The sequence below is a fragment of the Pristiophorus japonicus genome, chromosome 4 (assembly GCF_044704955.1).
Source record: "Pristiophorus japonicus isolate sPriJap1 chromosome 4, sPriJap1.hap1, whole genome shotgun sequence".
NCBI classification, from domain to species: domain Eukaryota; kingdom Metazoa; phylum Chordata; class Chondrichthyes; family Pristiophoridae; genus Pristiophorus; species Pristiophorus japonicus.
The window spans coordinates 250,886,194-250,903,204 of NC_091980.1; the positions used below are offsets into that span (position 1 = coordinate 250,886,194).

The 17,011-nt window shown below is 43.5% G+C and overlaps 1 protein-coding gene across 2 annotated transcripts in view; it reads right to left on the reverse strand.

Annotated features, from left to right (window-relative positions):
* The window catches only part of aspg (asparaginase homolog (S. cerevisiae)), a 126,128-nt gene that overhangs the window by 10,063 nt on the left and 99,054 nt on the right, over positions 1-17,011 (reverse strand). For both annotated transcript variants that reach the window (XM_070879276.1, XM_070879275.1), the window contains exon 13: positions 11,134-11,220. In XM_070879276.1, coding sequence (XP_070735377.1) covers positions 11,134-11,220 — 87 coding nt within the window. The remainder of the gene's footprint in view (positions 1-11,133; positions 11,221-17,011) is intronic.

Consider the following 17,011-nt stretch of genomic DNA (forward strand, 5'->3'; position numbering starts at 1 on the left):
TTTTTTTTAAAACCCAGAAACGGTAACATTTTACCTCACAGTATTCTTTTCTCCTTTATCACCCATTTTAAATTAATTTTCCTCCAGGTTGGAGATTCTCTCTTTATCATGCATCTTTTCCTTGCCAACAGGATTGGCAAGTGGTCTGGTCCCACTTCTCTGCCAATGCCACACTGTCTGCAGTGACTCACCACTATTTTCCTCCAACCCCCATCTGCTGACGTTTGTGTGCGTGGGGGATTCATGGTCGTGTGCCCATGCTGTACTGTGAGCATAATGTGTAGATACAGCAATAAGTCCCAGTATTCTTCGTAACATTTTCATTTCTACACAGGAATGTTCAAATTGTCCATATTCTTCCCTTCTCAAAATGTGCCCAATGGGAGATGAGCATGTTGCTTACTTGAGCATGAGAAGACAAGCGGCAGGTTGGGGCCATAAAAGGAAAGGCGCGGAGGCCTCGGGAGCAGCGTGGAGGACCCTTCAGGGAGCAGCGCGAGCTAGTGCAGGAGGGTGGCGTCAGCGAAGAGTGACATCATCAAGGTCCAAGTTGGTGATTGGAGCGTGGGTAGACACAGCAGGAACGGCGAGAGTCTGTGGAGGGATGTGATCAGGGCCCAGGAAAGGCGTGAGTTCGGGACCATGGAGCAGCATGGGCCAGCCCACACTGCAATATGTGTGCGCACTAGGTCCATGCAGCAGAGCAGGTCTCCAGTCGTCTTGGGATAATCCTTTCTACTGGACCAAAACCTAGCTCTGTCAAGCCCGTGTAATGGCTGGTTTGCAACGGCCACCACACGTTAAACAAATCCACGCACAGGATGCAGTTCAGGACCTGGAATGTTAGGTCCTTCATTGAAACATTTGCTTTGGAGACAGTTCAGAGAAGGTTCACTAGGTTGATTCCAGGGATGAGGGAGTTGACTTATGAGAAAAGGTTGAGTAGGTTGGGCCTCTACTCATTGGAATTCAGAAGAATGAAAGGTGATCATATCAAAACGTGTAAGATTATGAGGGGGCTTGACAAGGTGGATGCAGAGAGGATGTTTCCACTGATGGGGGAAGACTAGAACTAGAGGGCATGACCTTAGAATAAGGGGCCGCCCATTTAAAACAGAGATAAGGAGAAATTTCTTCTCTCAGAAGGTTGTAAATCTGTGGAATTCACTGCCTCGGAGAGTTGTGGAAGCTGGGACATTGAATAAATTTAAGACAGAAATAGACAGTTTCTTAAACGATAAGAGGATAAAGGGTTATGGGGAGCGGGGAAGTGGAGCTGAGTCCATGATCAGATCAGCCATGATCTTATTGAATGGCGGAGCAGGCGCGAGGGACCACATAGCCTACTCCTGTTCCTATTTCTTATGTTCTTATGAACTCATCCTTTTTTGGCATGGAAGCAAGTCATCCTTGTTTTGAGGGACTGCCTATGATGATGATTATTTTAATAAGCAATCACTACAGTGCAACCTTTCGTAACTTGGCAAAAAGTTTAAAACTGAAGGCCCTGAAAATGGCAATGTCCATGGAAATCTCGTGGCACAGTGCATTTTATGTAGGAACACATTGGGCTGGATTTTGTCGTCAGCGGCGAAGTGACGGTGTTTGCGGCTGACCTCGAAGAAAGGTTCCCACAAAGATCTAGCGATCTCCGTGGCATAGATTTTGCCCTTCCCGATGTTAGTTTGATTCTGGTGCCAACTCTAAGGGATCTCGTGTCCAACAAGTGATTTTATCAAGCAGGCTAAACAGCCAATCACATTGATTAATTTCCCGCAAACAGCAAACGAGGAAGTAAAATGCACTGATTATCCTTCACATTTTTACAGAGATCAAAATAAAGATGGGATTAACGTAGAAGCTGAAATATCATGAACAAACTTTAAAAAAGTAACCTTTATTATATTAGAAACCTATGGAATTTTTACCATAATGGAAAAAATTGATATTCCACAAATATATTAGTTTTTCAGGGCCAGTGAGGTTGTTCAACAGTAGTTATGACTTAGTATGCCATTAAAAACCCAGTTTCGCATCATTCAAAAAGTATAACGTTTTCTGGGGTTTTTAAACAGTGATATCCCAGTGTAAAAGGGAAAGTTCGCATCAGTTCAATGATTGCTAAAGTCTGCAGGGTCTGCAACACTATGGAGCAGCAGGGAATCACTGACAGTAATTTCTGGATTTCTGCATTTAACTGCGCATGTGCAGATGCCAGAAGTTGCTGTCAGTTTCGCAGAGTAACGACACCGAATGCTGACAGTTTTGCCATCATTACAACCTCAAAATCCGTGCCATTGCACCACACAGTGATAGGAAATGGGTGGCCACCAAATCCCATCAGATGAACGGCAAATTCTACGCAACGTTTCCCCACAGGCGGCAAAATTGGAAGATATGTCAAAATGGGCTGCTCCCATCTACTTCCTAGTGGCTGGTTCACAAGTGTCCTAGGAAAAGGCCTGAGAGCAGATCAGCCACTGCCTCAGCACACATCTCCATTCACAAGGTGTAGTACCTGTATTACTTTTAGAGCACAGAGCTGCATATGAAGAGCTGCTTTCCTAGGCTGTGTTCCCACCCAGGACTTAAAATCGACCTATCATTTTCTAGGTCATATTTTCAAAGTCAAGGAAACACTTGCAAGCAAAATGGAGTGATTCAGCAATTAAAACAGCAAGTGAGTTGGAAATGCATTTTGTGATAACTGCTTAAAAGACACGGACACCAGTTATAATGGAAAAGTTATACAGGGTACTAATAAAAATGTGTGCAATTTTCCAGCTTCTGATGTAAACACAGTTTATTCAAAGATAATAACCTTGAGAATCCTTGGCACAAACCAGCTTTGAATTGATACAATGTCAATCACATTAAGGTGACAAAAATTCTGTACCTGCTGCATTCCATGCAATCAGAATTATTGCTGTAAAGAACTTGAATTGGCCACCTTTTTAAATGTTGCCTACATGGCTGTTCTTCCTGTGTAAGCCTGGACAAATATTGAATGTTAGCAAGCTAGTTGACCCATGAGGTGGCATCACAATCAACACGATTCTGTCCTCACATTCACATATACTCACTCTCCAGCAGGAGGGCACTGAAAACTAATCAGGAGTGGGGAATCCTGAGTGACTTTCTCTCCCTGGCTGAGGCCATGAGGCCAACTGAAGAGCTCCTAAAGCTACCCCAGCTCAGCACAGTTCAGGGATCCAACCTGGGGCTTTCTTGGTCTGTAAAGGTCAGTAACAAACAAGGTGGTGCATTTACCCACTAAGCTATCGACAGAGCTTAATAAAGTGCACTTAAAATCAATTAAGTCAGCTGAATAAGACATTTGTACTTTTAATCACTGCACACAGCTGTTGTCATGGTGACTGGCTCATGCAAACAAGCTTTTATGATAGCTACAGCTGTTCTCTGAATTATTTCAACCAAATAGAAACTGCAACAGAAGATATAGATAAAAATAATGAGCTCTTCTTAATTTTGTAATATCTTGCACATTTCTGGCATTATCCAATTGAGATTCACTGAATGCTGTCGGGCTGTGATTTGTAAAGTAAACATGGTAGGTTAAAGTTAATCTACCCAATATCAGAAGCAAATTCTAGAATTATGGCAGGGTCAGATCTCAACATTAAACATACCACATATAGATATTTGTAATGCAAGAATGAACCCATTAATGACTGGGATTGATTCAGAATACAGTTCATAAATGATAAAAAGTTGGAACAATTTGTGGAGTTTTCCAGCTGTGAAAGGATCAATAGTTGGTGCAATGGGTTCCCCAGTGATGGAGTATCAACTCCATTTTTTAAATTGCTGTGATCAGACAGCCACTGTTGTACTGTTCACTGACACAGTGTGGGGTGGGAGAAAACAGAGCTGTGTGCAAAAGTGCTCAAACAATGAAAGTCAGAGAGAGAAACTTAACACCAACTATGGTCACCCATAATCCATGGCAGCACAGCCAAAAGCCACCAGACACTGATTCAGCAACCACATGCAGCAGTGCACCTCAACACTGCTACCATTCCCCAGAATTAGTCTCCAGGGCCATCAGCAACTCACGTTGTATGGTGTAAATGGTTTCCCTTGGGTGTTTTCGACACACCCCCACATTACACTAGTTCTAGACCTGGGAGTGATTACTGTACTGAAAAGATGAATGAGTCATGGACAAATACCTCGGTCTCAACCATCAATGCTTTATTGACAACACAGCAAAACTAAAAGTAAATAGTGATGATGCAGTACAGTCCAATACCCTGGCGTGTCTAAACCGCCCCTATTGCGAAATACCCAATGTCTAAACCCACTGCTCGGATCCACAATGTACCCCTGAATCTGTACCGACTGGCTGGGTGCACCCCTATGGTCCTCACAGCAAAACCTCCCCACTAAAACCCTTCTAAGGCTTGGTTGGGAGAACACACGACACCTCCTCACACAGTGGCTGTGATCTTAAAGATGCATGGGCAGGGATGATGCTCACCGATTCGTTGGCTTACTCGCTGCTTCTCCTGGTGAAAACGTGTCTCTTCTGGTTCTGTACTGTCTACAGTATCCAAGTCCCAGTCTCGAGATTAGCTTCACAGTTGAATAGCGAGGCTCTGGTTGCTCGTTGGTGGTTTCTTCTCTCCGTCCCAGACGGAGCGCTCGGTCCTTGTAAAGGTGAAGCAAGTGAAAGCAAAAGAGAGAGAGCGATGGCCACGCGGCCACCTTTTATATCCAAAGTCTGTTACTTCTTCTGGCCAAATAAAGTTTTTCCTTGTTTTGAGGCTTCTGTCTGAGCGGCCCATGTGTATTCCAGTGATGGCTGATGATGGGTTTTCGCTTCCAATCGGTCTGAGCTTATGGCTTTCTATTGGTCTGGTTTCCTGCCTCTTGGGGTTATCTCATCCAGGTAATGGCTTGATCACTGATCAGTTTACATCTGATCTATCTCTGACGAGTTCACATTGCTTAACAATGGACGCTCCATCTTTGCCCTTTACCTGTGATGAGTTGCCTTCTCCTGGCCATTGTAGCTTGTCGCAGACCACCCCCGCCCTCAGATGTGGATTTTATGTACAACATGGAAAACTACCTGGGCCCCTCCCACAACAGGCTACCAGCTCTTTCTGAGTGAGAAATATTAAAAACGTAATGTCCAGATAATGCCCATCAATCCTTGGGGAGCCGATGCTTATAATAGCTCGTGTGTCGTCACACTGTTCATGTATACTGGTTTATGGAAATGAGCAAGAACAATTGCAATATAAGGTGAGATAACAAGTCTCCAGAATCGTTTGTAAAATTTAAGCTCAACATTTAAAAGGGCAGTTGTACGTGAGCTACAGTTATAGTGCAGATGATGTGCAACACCAATAGTGCAAAAGCACCTTTCTCAGGTGGTCTCACTACTGATGCCAAACTGAGGAATTCTGTGAAATCAGCAGTGTTATACTGTACGTGCAATGTTACTGCAAGATATTACACCACATGGACACCAAATGTTTAGTACCAATGGAGCGCAGGAAAACTGCATAAAGTGTTCCCTAGCCACTGACTCCATCCCTCTCCCCAACTTCTGTCTGAGGCTGAACCACACTGTTCCAACCTTGGTGTCATATTTGACCCTGAAAAGAGCTTTTGACCACATATCCACAGCGTAACTATGACCACTTATTTCCACCTGTAACATTGCCCGTCTCCACCCGTGCCTCAGCTCATCTGCTGCTGAAGCCCGCATCCACGCCTTTCTTACCTCTAGACTTGACTATTCCAACACATTCCTGACTGGCCTCCCACATTCTACCCTATGTAAACTAGAGGTGATTCAAAACTCGGCTGCCCATGTCCTAATTCGCACCAAGTCCCGCTCACCCATCACCCCTGTGTTCGCTGACCTACATTGGCTTCTAGTTAAGCAGCGCCTCGATTTCAAAATTCTCATCCTTATTTTCAAATCCCACCATGGCCTCGCTCCTCCCTATCTCTGTAATCTCCTCCAGCCCCACAACCCCGAGATGTCTGCGCTCCTTTAACTCTGCCTTCTCGAGCATCTCTGATTATAATCGCTCAAGCATTGGTGGCTGTGCCTTCTGTTGCCTAGGTTCCAAGCTCTGGAACTCCCTGCCTAAACCTCTCCACCTCTCTTTCCTCCTTCAAGATGCTCCTTAAAACATACCTCTTTGACCAAGCTTTTGGTAATTTCTACTTATGCGGCTTGGTGTCAAATTTTTTATCTCATAATACTCCTGTGAAGCACCTTGGGACGTTTCACTACGTTAACAATGCTATATAAATGCAAGTTGTTGTTGTTGTTTTTGGATACAATTTTCAGTAACTCGATGTACAATGAAAACTAGCTGTGACACAGTGAGGTAGGACTCAAACTGGAACTCACATCTGTCTAAATTACAGCCCCAATGTTAACTCAGAGTGGTAATCAGGTGGACGTGGTGTGGGCGTATGGGTGAGCAGCTAAACCCCCTGGCTTCAGGAACATAAGGACCGGATGATTTTAACTCCCAGGTCTCTGGTAATAGAATCACCAATATTAGGATTTTTAATGGTCGATTCCGGAGATGAGGGGGTTGACTTATGAGGAAAGGTTGAGGAGGTTGGGCCTCTACTCATTGGAATTCAGAAGAATGAGAGGTGATCTTATCGAAACATATAAGATTATGAGGAGGTTTGACAGGGTGGATGCAGAGAGGATGTTTCCACTGATAGGGGAGACTACAACTAGGGGGCATAATCTTAGAATAAGGGGCCGCCCATTTAAAACTAAGATGAGGAGGAATTTCTTCTCTCAGAGGGGTGTAAATCTGCGGAATTCGCTGTCTCTAAAGAGCTGTGGAAGCCGGGACATTGAATAAATTTAAGACAGAAATAGAAGCTTCTTAACCGATAAGGGATTAAGGGGTAATGGGGAGCGGGCAGGGAAGTGGACCTGAGTCCATGATCGGATCAGCCATGATCGTATTAAATGGCGGAGTAAGCTCGAGGGGCCGTATGGCCTTCTCCTGCTCCTATTTCTTATGTTCTTATTGGCAATCCACTAAATTAAAAATACATATTTGAAATCGCTTTAAAAATGCATAGATTAATTATTTGCAACCCAGATACACAAGCGGGTACATGGGCCCCGCCAGATTAGGAAGATGAATTCCCTAAATCTGTAAAGAACACTTTAACATTTTGCAACTTAAGAGGAAAGATGATATATGAAAATGTTGGTTACATAATAGACACTTTATTTAGGGTTTCTAGTATTTGCAGTGTTCTGCTTTTTATTTTAGTAGCAAAGTCCATTCTGGTGCACATTTGTTGGGGGTTTCGGGATTTATTTGTCCTGAGGGTGCTGGTCCAGTGATCATGCTCTTTTGTTGGTTTTGTAGAGCTTTAGACTGCCTGAACTAGTTCTCAGCACTTTTATTTCTCTTCAACTGCTCAGGGGCTGAGGTCACTGCGATCCAGCTCTTCTCTTTATGTTGATGGGGATTAGGTGGCTGCAGCTGGGACCATATTGGGTTCCTATTTGATTCTGTCAACAGCTTTGGGGGGGGAAATGGTGGGTGGCCTGTTTGTCATAGTGAACAGTGTTGAATGGATCAAGTTTGGTATTGTTATCCTGTCTCATGTATAATTTTTCACGAGGAATCAATGTCTTCCTGAATTGTAAGAAATGCCACCATTTTTAGGGCACCAATCTTAAAATTACAAGATTATTTTCTAAAAAAAACAAGCAGAAATGCAGGTGAAAGATTATTTTTGAGTATCCCACTTGAATATAGAGTTTGTTAAACAGCCCGAGATCCCTGCTTAAAAGTTTCTGCAATTCAGTCAAACGCAAATCAAAGTTTCAGAAGGGGCACCTGGAGCCTCATGCCAGTTTGGTACACGGTAGCTCCACCCAATGCTATAGGCTGTCACGAAGAAAGCAGGTTGAAGAAGAATTAGAAATTACAGCAGAGTGGTCGAGGAGGGAGGGGTTTTATGACTGTGCGTGCTAAGCAACAACTCAAAGAGACACTCCTTTGGAGCTTAGGACAGACAGTTCCATTTTAAAAGTCAAAATTAAGACTTGATTCTGAATTCATAGATTTCAACTCAGGAACCATGTTAGTCAAACAGCATAGAACTTTTCTGACACACAATTTTAACTAATGTCCGATGTGTCAAGACTTCTTACTACTTGGCTCAACAGGCAAAGTTGTTCTTCGACTCCCCTTCCCCGGAACCCATGCAAAATGATAGATTTCCCATCCTCCCTCAGTCAATTTTTCAGTGGAACCATTGTGGGTGGGGGCAACATCATGGACATCCTTTACCACATGGCCGCTATTTTTACATCCCCCCGATTTCTCATAGGAAATGACCAGTGGCATAAAATACATCAGGCTTATTTTAAGCATATGCAAATGAGGCAAATGAGTCCATCAATGCATTTCCATCATTTGCACGCAGCAACACGAGATCATTACAAATCTAGCGTTGTTGCGGCAACAGAGGGGAATTTCATTGGCTGAAACTGAAAAGTTTATGCAAACGCCCGCAGAGCAACTGACTGCAAAGGCTGTGGTACTAGATTCTAAATGAGAAAAATACATACAATTCACAGCAGTTTGGAGGTGGCTAGCTATGCTACACTTCAGCAGGCCCCTGATGCCAGTTGCAGCTGTTCTCTGCCCCTGTTTCAGACAGAACTCTCAGTGGAGGCCAGAGAGACCGCCAAAATGATGCAAGTGATATCGAGGTTGGAAAATTGGCTGGGATCAGAGATCACTTTCTGGCAAGAGAAAGTCCCACCTCCTACCTGCCCAAATCTTATTCTGAAGTTAGCTAATCATTAACCTTTCTCAAACCAAGTCAAAGCACCCTTTTCAGACACCACCAATGACTCTGCTGGTTAAAGCAGTGAGTAATTGAACTGTATTGACCAGGAAGAAAGAAAAGAAAGACTTGCATTTATATAGCACCTTTCACAACCACTGAATGTCTCAAAAACGCTTTACAGCCAATGAAGTACTTTTGGAGTGTAGCCACTGTTGTAATGTGGGAAACGCGGCAACCAATTTGTGCACAGCAAGCTTCCACAAACAGCAATGTGATAATGACCAGATAATCGTTTTTTGTTATGTTGATTGAGAAATAAATATTGGCTAGAACACAGAGGATAACTCCCCTGCTCTTCTTCCAAATAGTGCTATGGGATCATTTACGTCCAGCTGAGAGGGCAGACGGTTTAACATCTCACCTGAAGGACGGCTCCTCCAACAGTAGAGCACTCCCTCAGCACAGCACTGGAGTGTCAGCCTAGATTTTGTGTGTTCAAGTCCTTGGAGTGGGACTTGAACTCACAACCTTCTGACTCAGAGGCAAGTGTGTTACCACTGAGCCACAGCTGACACTGGATATAGGAAACTCCTATATCTGATCCCTGGTAGCCCATCCTAGAGGGGGGTGACGTCGAGCACGGGCCGGCAGTAGGGCACAGTATTTTCGTGGCGCCAGCAGGGGCACTCTTGCTCCTCCTGGTCCCTCAAAAATATTTCTGGGCCGTTTCCAGATTCATCACCTGCGTTGTCTTCAAAGACTGCTGGTCAGGCTGCTCACCACCTGGTACAAATTGGTGGTATGTGCACAGTGCACGCTCCGTCCATCTGTACTTGAAAATTACAATCGCCAGAGCATGGCCTTGATTTGCATATTTAAGGATCCTTACTTCTGTGCTGCTTCCCACTTACAGGCCTTCCTGTAAGCTGCATCAGGCGTGGTTTGGGAACCTATGAGTCGGCCGAGGTGCCCCCACCCCTAATTCTCAACGGCAGCCTCTCAATTTTCAGGTGAGAAACGGGCAGCCAACAGTTGGAAATTCCCCATCTCCCATATTCCCACAAAATATGGGCAGACCAGCTGCTTTTTGACTGTTAAAATAACACTTAGTAACTTGATGTGAGAGTAATAGACAGGCTACAAACTCTTCTGCTGTGGTAAAGGCCAGCATTCTACATCCCCTGCTGAGGTCAAGGCCGAGATTGAGAACTCGTGAGGAACTGAACAGAGTAAAAGCAGCTCAGTACTGTTCTAGTATAACCACGGTTATGAAAGCAATACAGAAGAAAAATGATTACAAATGTGTATGGAATGTCAATTATACCTGTACCTGACAATCATTGAAATTACTGAACCGCCAGCAATTTCGCCTTTAAATTCTGGTCTGGTGGTGGGGGAGGAGAGCAAATAATTCATCGCCTGATAGGAATTATAAAGATTAATTTCCACTTAAATATTTTACGAGTTAGTTTAACAATGTATTCCTTTTTTAAACTATAAGGAGACACTGGGTTACCCGAGTGTTTGATGACACTGGGTTGCCCCAGTGTCATCAAACGGGAAATAAAACTAACGAAAGTGCCCCCTTTTTAGAGAGCCACAACTAATAGAAAACTTAAACAAAAACAAAGAAAACTTATAATTTAAATAATAATATTATTGACACTATCTGCCACGCCCTCCAGTCCCTGTAGTGCCCACTGATCGGGGAAGGCCTCAAGCATACTGGCGGACACCGTATGCGATGAACAATGTAAGATGTGATTGCACTAGAGAGAATACAAAGGAGATTTAACGAGGATGTTGTGTGGACTGGAGAATTTTAGCTATGAGGAAAGACTGGATAGGCTGGGTTTGTTTTCTTTGGAACAGAGGTGGCTAAGGGGAGACCTTATTGAGGTGTATTAAATTATGAGGGGCCTAGATAGTGGATAGGAAGGACCAGTTTCCCTTAGCTGAATGGTCAACAACCAGGGGGCATAGATTTAAAGTAATTGGAGGTTTAGAGGGGATTTGAGGGGAAATCTTTTCACCCACAGGGTGGTGGGGGTCTGGAACTCACTGCCTGAAAGGATGGTAGAGGCAGAAACCTTCACCACATTTTAAAAGTACTTGGATGTGCAGTTGAAGTCCCATAACCTACAAGGCTACGGACCAAGAGCTGAAAAATGGGATTAGACTGGATAGCTCTTTGTCGGCCGGCATGGACACGATGGGCCGAAATGGTCTCCTACCGTGCTGTAAATTTCTATGATTCTATGTGAATTAGGCTCCTCAGGTACGACAAATTAGAAATCTTACTTGCACAATTCATTTCCCACATCTTCAACCTCGTCTTTTGAGAAATGGGCACCAGTCTGCCGCAATAAATTGATGACCTCAGTGTGCCTGCAGAAGAAAAAGAGTCAGTGTAGCCATCACCATCGAAAAGCCATTGATAAAGTTTAATATCCCCACCGGCACCAGGGAATCCCTGGCCCAAGACCGCCCAAAGTGGAGGAGGAACATCTGAGAGGGCGCTGAGCATCTCAAGTCTCATCGCCGAGAGCATGCAGAAAACAAGCACAGACAGTGGAAGGAGCGTGCGGCAAACCAGACTCCCCACCCACCCTTTCCTTCAACCACTGTCTGCCCCACCTGTGACAGAGACTAGGTCCCGCATTGGATTGTACAGCCACCTGAGAACTCACCTTTAGAGTGGAAGCAAGTCTTCCTCGATTTTGAGGGACTGCCTACGATGATGATGATGATGATACATCTAACATAGCAGCAGAACCGATCCTTTACCAATGTGAAACATCAGAACTGCTAGGAACAGTAAGCCATTCTCAGTGAGAATTGTCATCACAGGATTATGAATTCACTATACGTAACATCCCTTTCACAGGAAAATTGTATCTGGAGTCTTTGGTGTATAAATTTTAAATTGTTGCACCCATTTTATGGGCCTAAAACAGGTGCACCCGTGCCTGATCTGCATGGGACTTTGGGCCACTGCTAAATTGATCAGGGTTCTTTTTAAGGTGGCCCTGGCCATCGCCTGAAATGAGTGCAGGCCTTATTTCAATATTGAATTAAGGCCCCAGTCAGTGCTTATGAGACGCATGCTCCAACTAGTGGTTCTGTTTCTTTAGCTGCCTAACTAGCAGCCCCTGGTTGCTGCTCAAAATAGACAGCAAAACCTGTATTTTTTTTGTGTTTAGAGTCGGAAGAAATGGGAGCTCCTCCTGCATCCAGTAAATACTGCGGGTTGCTACTGGCCCACTGAACCTCTCCTGATCGCTTCTCCCCCTCCCTTCCAGAGTTACTTGTGAGCCTCGATATGAACCCAAATGACTCTAAGGCTCCAACAGGCAAGCTGCACCAGGACACCTACTTGGCGCTCGAAGCTTACCTGATTTATTCTGATGAGGCGCGAGGATGAATTTACTTCAGTCCTTAGGCTTCTCCATGCTGTCACTATGCGCCGATGGACTCAGGGCTGATTTGGGGTACTCTTTATTTCTGCAAGTTCATAGATACTAGTTTTGTTTCCCTTCTTTCCCCATACTCCACAAACACACTTACCATAAAATTGTATGAAAATAGCTTACAACAATTACATTTTCCAAAATATTTGCAAGATGTATGTGTAAACTTGTACCCTGGGTGAAGTCGCCATGTCTCTAACCTGTTTACTTCTGTTTCTTCCAGGTGTGGAATGACAAGATCCCACATCTGTTGCTCCGGTAGGGAAAGGACCACAAGCATTCCTTCCCTTCCCAGATCAGCTAGAACAAGCCAATTGATGCCTGAATTTAATAAACATTGTAAGACCTGACCTGACTGGACTGGAAATAAGGGGAGGGGGGGGGGGTGTGAAAGAGGGTCCTCACACTAGCTCAGCATGTCACGTAGCCCAAAACCCACCCTTGGGTGAAGTTGCCATGTCTCTAACCTGTTTACTTTTCTTTCTTCCAGATGTGGAATGGCAAGATCCCACATCTGCTGCTCCGGGAGGGAAAGGAGTCACAAGCATTCCTTCCCTACCCAAAACAGCTAGAACAAGCTGATTAATGCCTGAATTTAAAAACCATTATATCACATGGCTCCGGTTGGGGTAAAGTGTCGAATGTTGCGGTTCAGGGGGTGTCGCAGTTGTGTGGGTTGGGTGGGTGCTCTTTACCTTTCCGTCATTGTTCATTGTTCATGGGTTTATATGTAGCCTCTTTCACGACCTCAGGATGACCCAAAGTGCTTTACAGCCAATGAAATACTTTTTTGAAGTATAGTCATTGTTGTAATGTTGCACCTTTACACTTCCAAGACAGCATCCGACTATATTTTTAACAACCTCAATATTTATGCCTCATCTGTCTGGTCATGTTTTTTAAAGATGTACTGTAATTCTAATTGCAATTAGACATACAATCATTTAGTAAGTACAAACCATCTCCCAATAATTCTGAGCAATATTGTTTATTTTTTATATTCTTGTGTATTTATTTTTACTCTCTGTTGGTTTCCATTCACGAGGCCTCCTTTGCAGGATATACCTTCTCTGACCATGACAGTGGGCTGGAAACTGCTTCCATGCCACTTTGCAACTGAGTGATGTTCGGTAAACATGGGGCAGCATGGGGGGGGGGCGCTCACAAGTGTTCCCTCCCTGCTTTCCTCTCCCTCCCTCCCAGTGAAAAATGCCTGACCTTCATTCAGTATCTCCCATAGAAGCACAGTTGAGATTGACAGTGCCCCATGTGGGGAAATGAAGGCCCAAGGCTGCAATCTATTACCTCACGGCACAGTATGCCATCGTTGCAACATGCCGCACTGCCAGACAATAGTTTTTTTTTAATGGTGTGTGATTTTGAGCTTTTTCTCTACAGTTAATGACAGGTAAAGAGGTTTTATGTAGAGCTATACTCCCATAATTAGAGTAGAATCAATTATTGCCAAATGGCAGGTCATTTTTATTCCTCGTTCAATGATGCACTACAAATATTTGCGATTGTATGCTGAATTTACTTTCATGGAAATAATGAAAGATTTGCTTTCGTCAATGCAGATAATTACACAGAACACTTGCCCAGACTTGTTCAGTGTTGTAGTTATTTGTCAGAAAACAAAAATCCTTCTCAAACATTACACAGGTGTATCTACTGGACCATTCATTAGTTTGGGTTTCAGGGTGGCTTTCCTCACAATTGTCCTCCAATCACAAATTGTATTTAATTATTTTCTTTGCCAAAGATATTGCTAAAAACATTAAAAAAGTCCTTGTATGTCAAGTCACTCAGCTTTCCTGTAGCTGTCCACAAGAGTAAAGCACACAATATACTAGTGCATAACTGTTTTACCACAATCTTGTATACACTCACTAGGACTTTTCACTGGACAAATTGGGCTGTTTGGACAAAAACAAATCTATATTCACAATAATATAAAATTGAGGATTGCTTAAAGAGATTAGAGTATAATGTTTAAACTAGCTGGACTCCAGCTGACAGGCAGTTAGGAGAATAACATTCACAAAGTTGACAATGCGGATATGGATGTATTCAGTCGTCTTGGATAACCCTTGCCACTGGACCAAGACCTAGCTCTGTCAAGCCCGTGTGGTGGCTGGTGTGCAACGATCACCACACGTTAAAAAAATCCACGCACAGGCATCTTCCACCATTCAGGATGTAATTCAGGACCTGGAATATTAGGTCCTTCATTGAAACACCTGTGAACTCATCCTTTTTTGGCATGGAAGCAAGTCATGCTCGTTTCGAAGGACTGTCTATGATGATGATGACCTCCATAGATAGATTATGAAAGTAAACTAGCACGAAATATAAAAACAAATAATAAGAGTTTCTACAGGTACATAAAAAGGAAGAGAGTGGCTAAAGCAAATGTTGGTCCCCTAGAGGATGAGATTGGAGAATTAATAATGGAGAACAGGGAAATGGCAGAGATTTTGAACAAATATTTTGTATCGGTCTTCACGGTAGAAGACACTAAAAACATCCCAATAGTGGATAATCAAGGGGCTATAGGGAGGGAGGAACTAAAAACAATCACTAAAGAAGTAGTACTCAGTAAAATAATAGGACTAAAGGTGGACAAGTCCCCTGGGCCTGATGGCTTGCATCCTAGGGTCTTAAAAGAATTGGCTGCAGAGATAGTGGATGCATTGGTTGTAGTCTACCAAAATTCCCTGGATTCTGGGGAGGTCCCAGCGGATTGGAAAACCGCAAAGGTAAAGCCTCTATTTAAAAAAGGAGGCAGACAGAAAGCAGGAAACTATAGACCAGTTAGCCTAGCATCTGTTGTTGGGAAAATGCTGGAGTCCATTATTAAGGAAGCAGTAGCAGGACATTTGGAAAAGCATAATTCAGTCAAGCAGAGTCAGCATGGTTTTATGAAAGGGAAATCATGTTTGACACATTTGCTGGAGTTCTTTGAGGATGTAACGAGCAGAGTGGATAAGGGGGAACCAGTGGATGTGATGTATTTGGATTTCCAGAAGGCATTCGATAAAGTGCCACATAAAAGGTTACTGCATAAGATAAAAGCTCACGGGTTGGGGGTAATATATTAGCATGGATAGAGGATTGGTTAACTAACAGAAAACAGAGAGTCGGGATAAATGCGTCATTTTCTGGTTGGTAAACAGTAGCTAGTGGGGTGCCGCAGGGATCGGTGCTGGGGCCTCAACTATTTACAATCTATATTAATGACTTGGATGAAGGGACTGAGTGTAATGTAGCCAAGTTTGCTGATGATACAAAGATGGGGGGAAAACAAATTGTGAGGACACAAAAAATCTGCAAAGGGATATAGACAGGCTAAATGAGTGGGCAACAATTTGGCAGATGGAATATAATGTGGGAAAATGTGAAGTTATCCACTTTGGCAGAAATAATAGAAAAACAAATTATAATTTAAATGGAGAAAAATTGCAAAGTGCTACAGTACAGAAAGACCTGAGGGTACTTATGCAACACAAAAAATTAGTATGCAGGTACAGCAAGTAATCAGGAAGGCAAATGGAATGTTGGCCTTTATTACAAAGGGGATGGAGTATAAAAGCAGAGAAGTTCTGCTACAACTGTACAAGGTATTGGTGTATTGCGTACAGTTTTGGTCTCCGTATTTAAGGAAGGATATATTTGCATTGGAGGCAGTTCAGAGAAGGTTCACTAGGTTGATTCTGGAGATGAGGGGGGTTGACTTATGAAGAAAGGTTGAGTAGGTTGGGCCTGTACTCATTGGGGTTCAAAAGGATGAGAGATGATCTTATCGAAATATGTAAGATAATGAGGGGTCTCAACAAGGTGGATGCAGAGAGGATATTTCCACTCATAGGGGAAATTAAAACTAGGGGCATAGTCTCAGAATAAGGGGCTGCCCATTTAAAACTGAGATGAGGAGGAATTTCTTCTCTCAGAGGGTTGTAACTCTGTGGAATTCTCTGCCCCAGAGTGCTGTGGAGGCTGGGTCATTGAATATATGTAAGGTGGAGGTAGTCAGATTTTTGAGCGATAGGGGAATAAAGGGTTATGGGGGGGCGGGTAGAGAAGTGGAGCTGAGTCCATGATCAGATCAGCCATGATCTTATTAAATAGCGGAGCAGGCTCGAGGGACCAAATGGCCTACTTCTGCTCCTATTTCTTATGTTCTCACTATTTGGGAAAGAATGAAAGAACTTGCATTCATATAGCGCCTTTCATGAACTCAGGATGTCTCAAAGTGCTTCACAACCAATGAATTACTTTGAAGTGTAGTTACTGTTACAATGTAGGGAAATACAGTAGCCAATTTGTGCAGAGCAAGATTCCACAAACTGCAATGAGATAAATGACTAATTAAACTGCTTTAGTGATGTTGGTAGAGGGATGAATGTTGGCCAGGATACTGAAAGAAATCCTTTGCACTAGTCTTTGAAAAGTGCCATAGGATCCTTCGCATCCATCTGAGAGGACAGATGAGTGGTGGTTTAACATCTCAACTGAAAGACGGCACCTCTAAGTGTAGCACTCACTCAGTTGTGCATTGGCATATCAACCTAAATTACATGCTCAAATTTCTGGAGTGGGGCTTGAACATACGACCTACTGACTCAGAGTGCTACCACTCAGCCAATGTTAACAACTTAGCGGAGAGCGAATTCCTTCTGTCAATAATATTGCCAAAAAAAATTAGCATC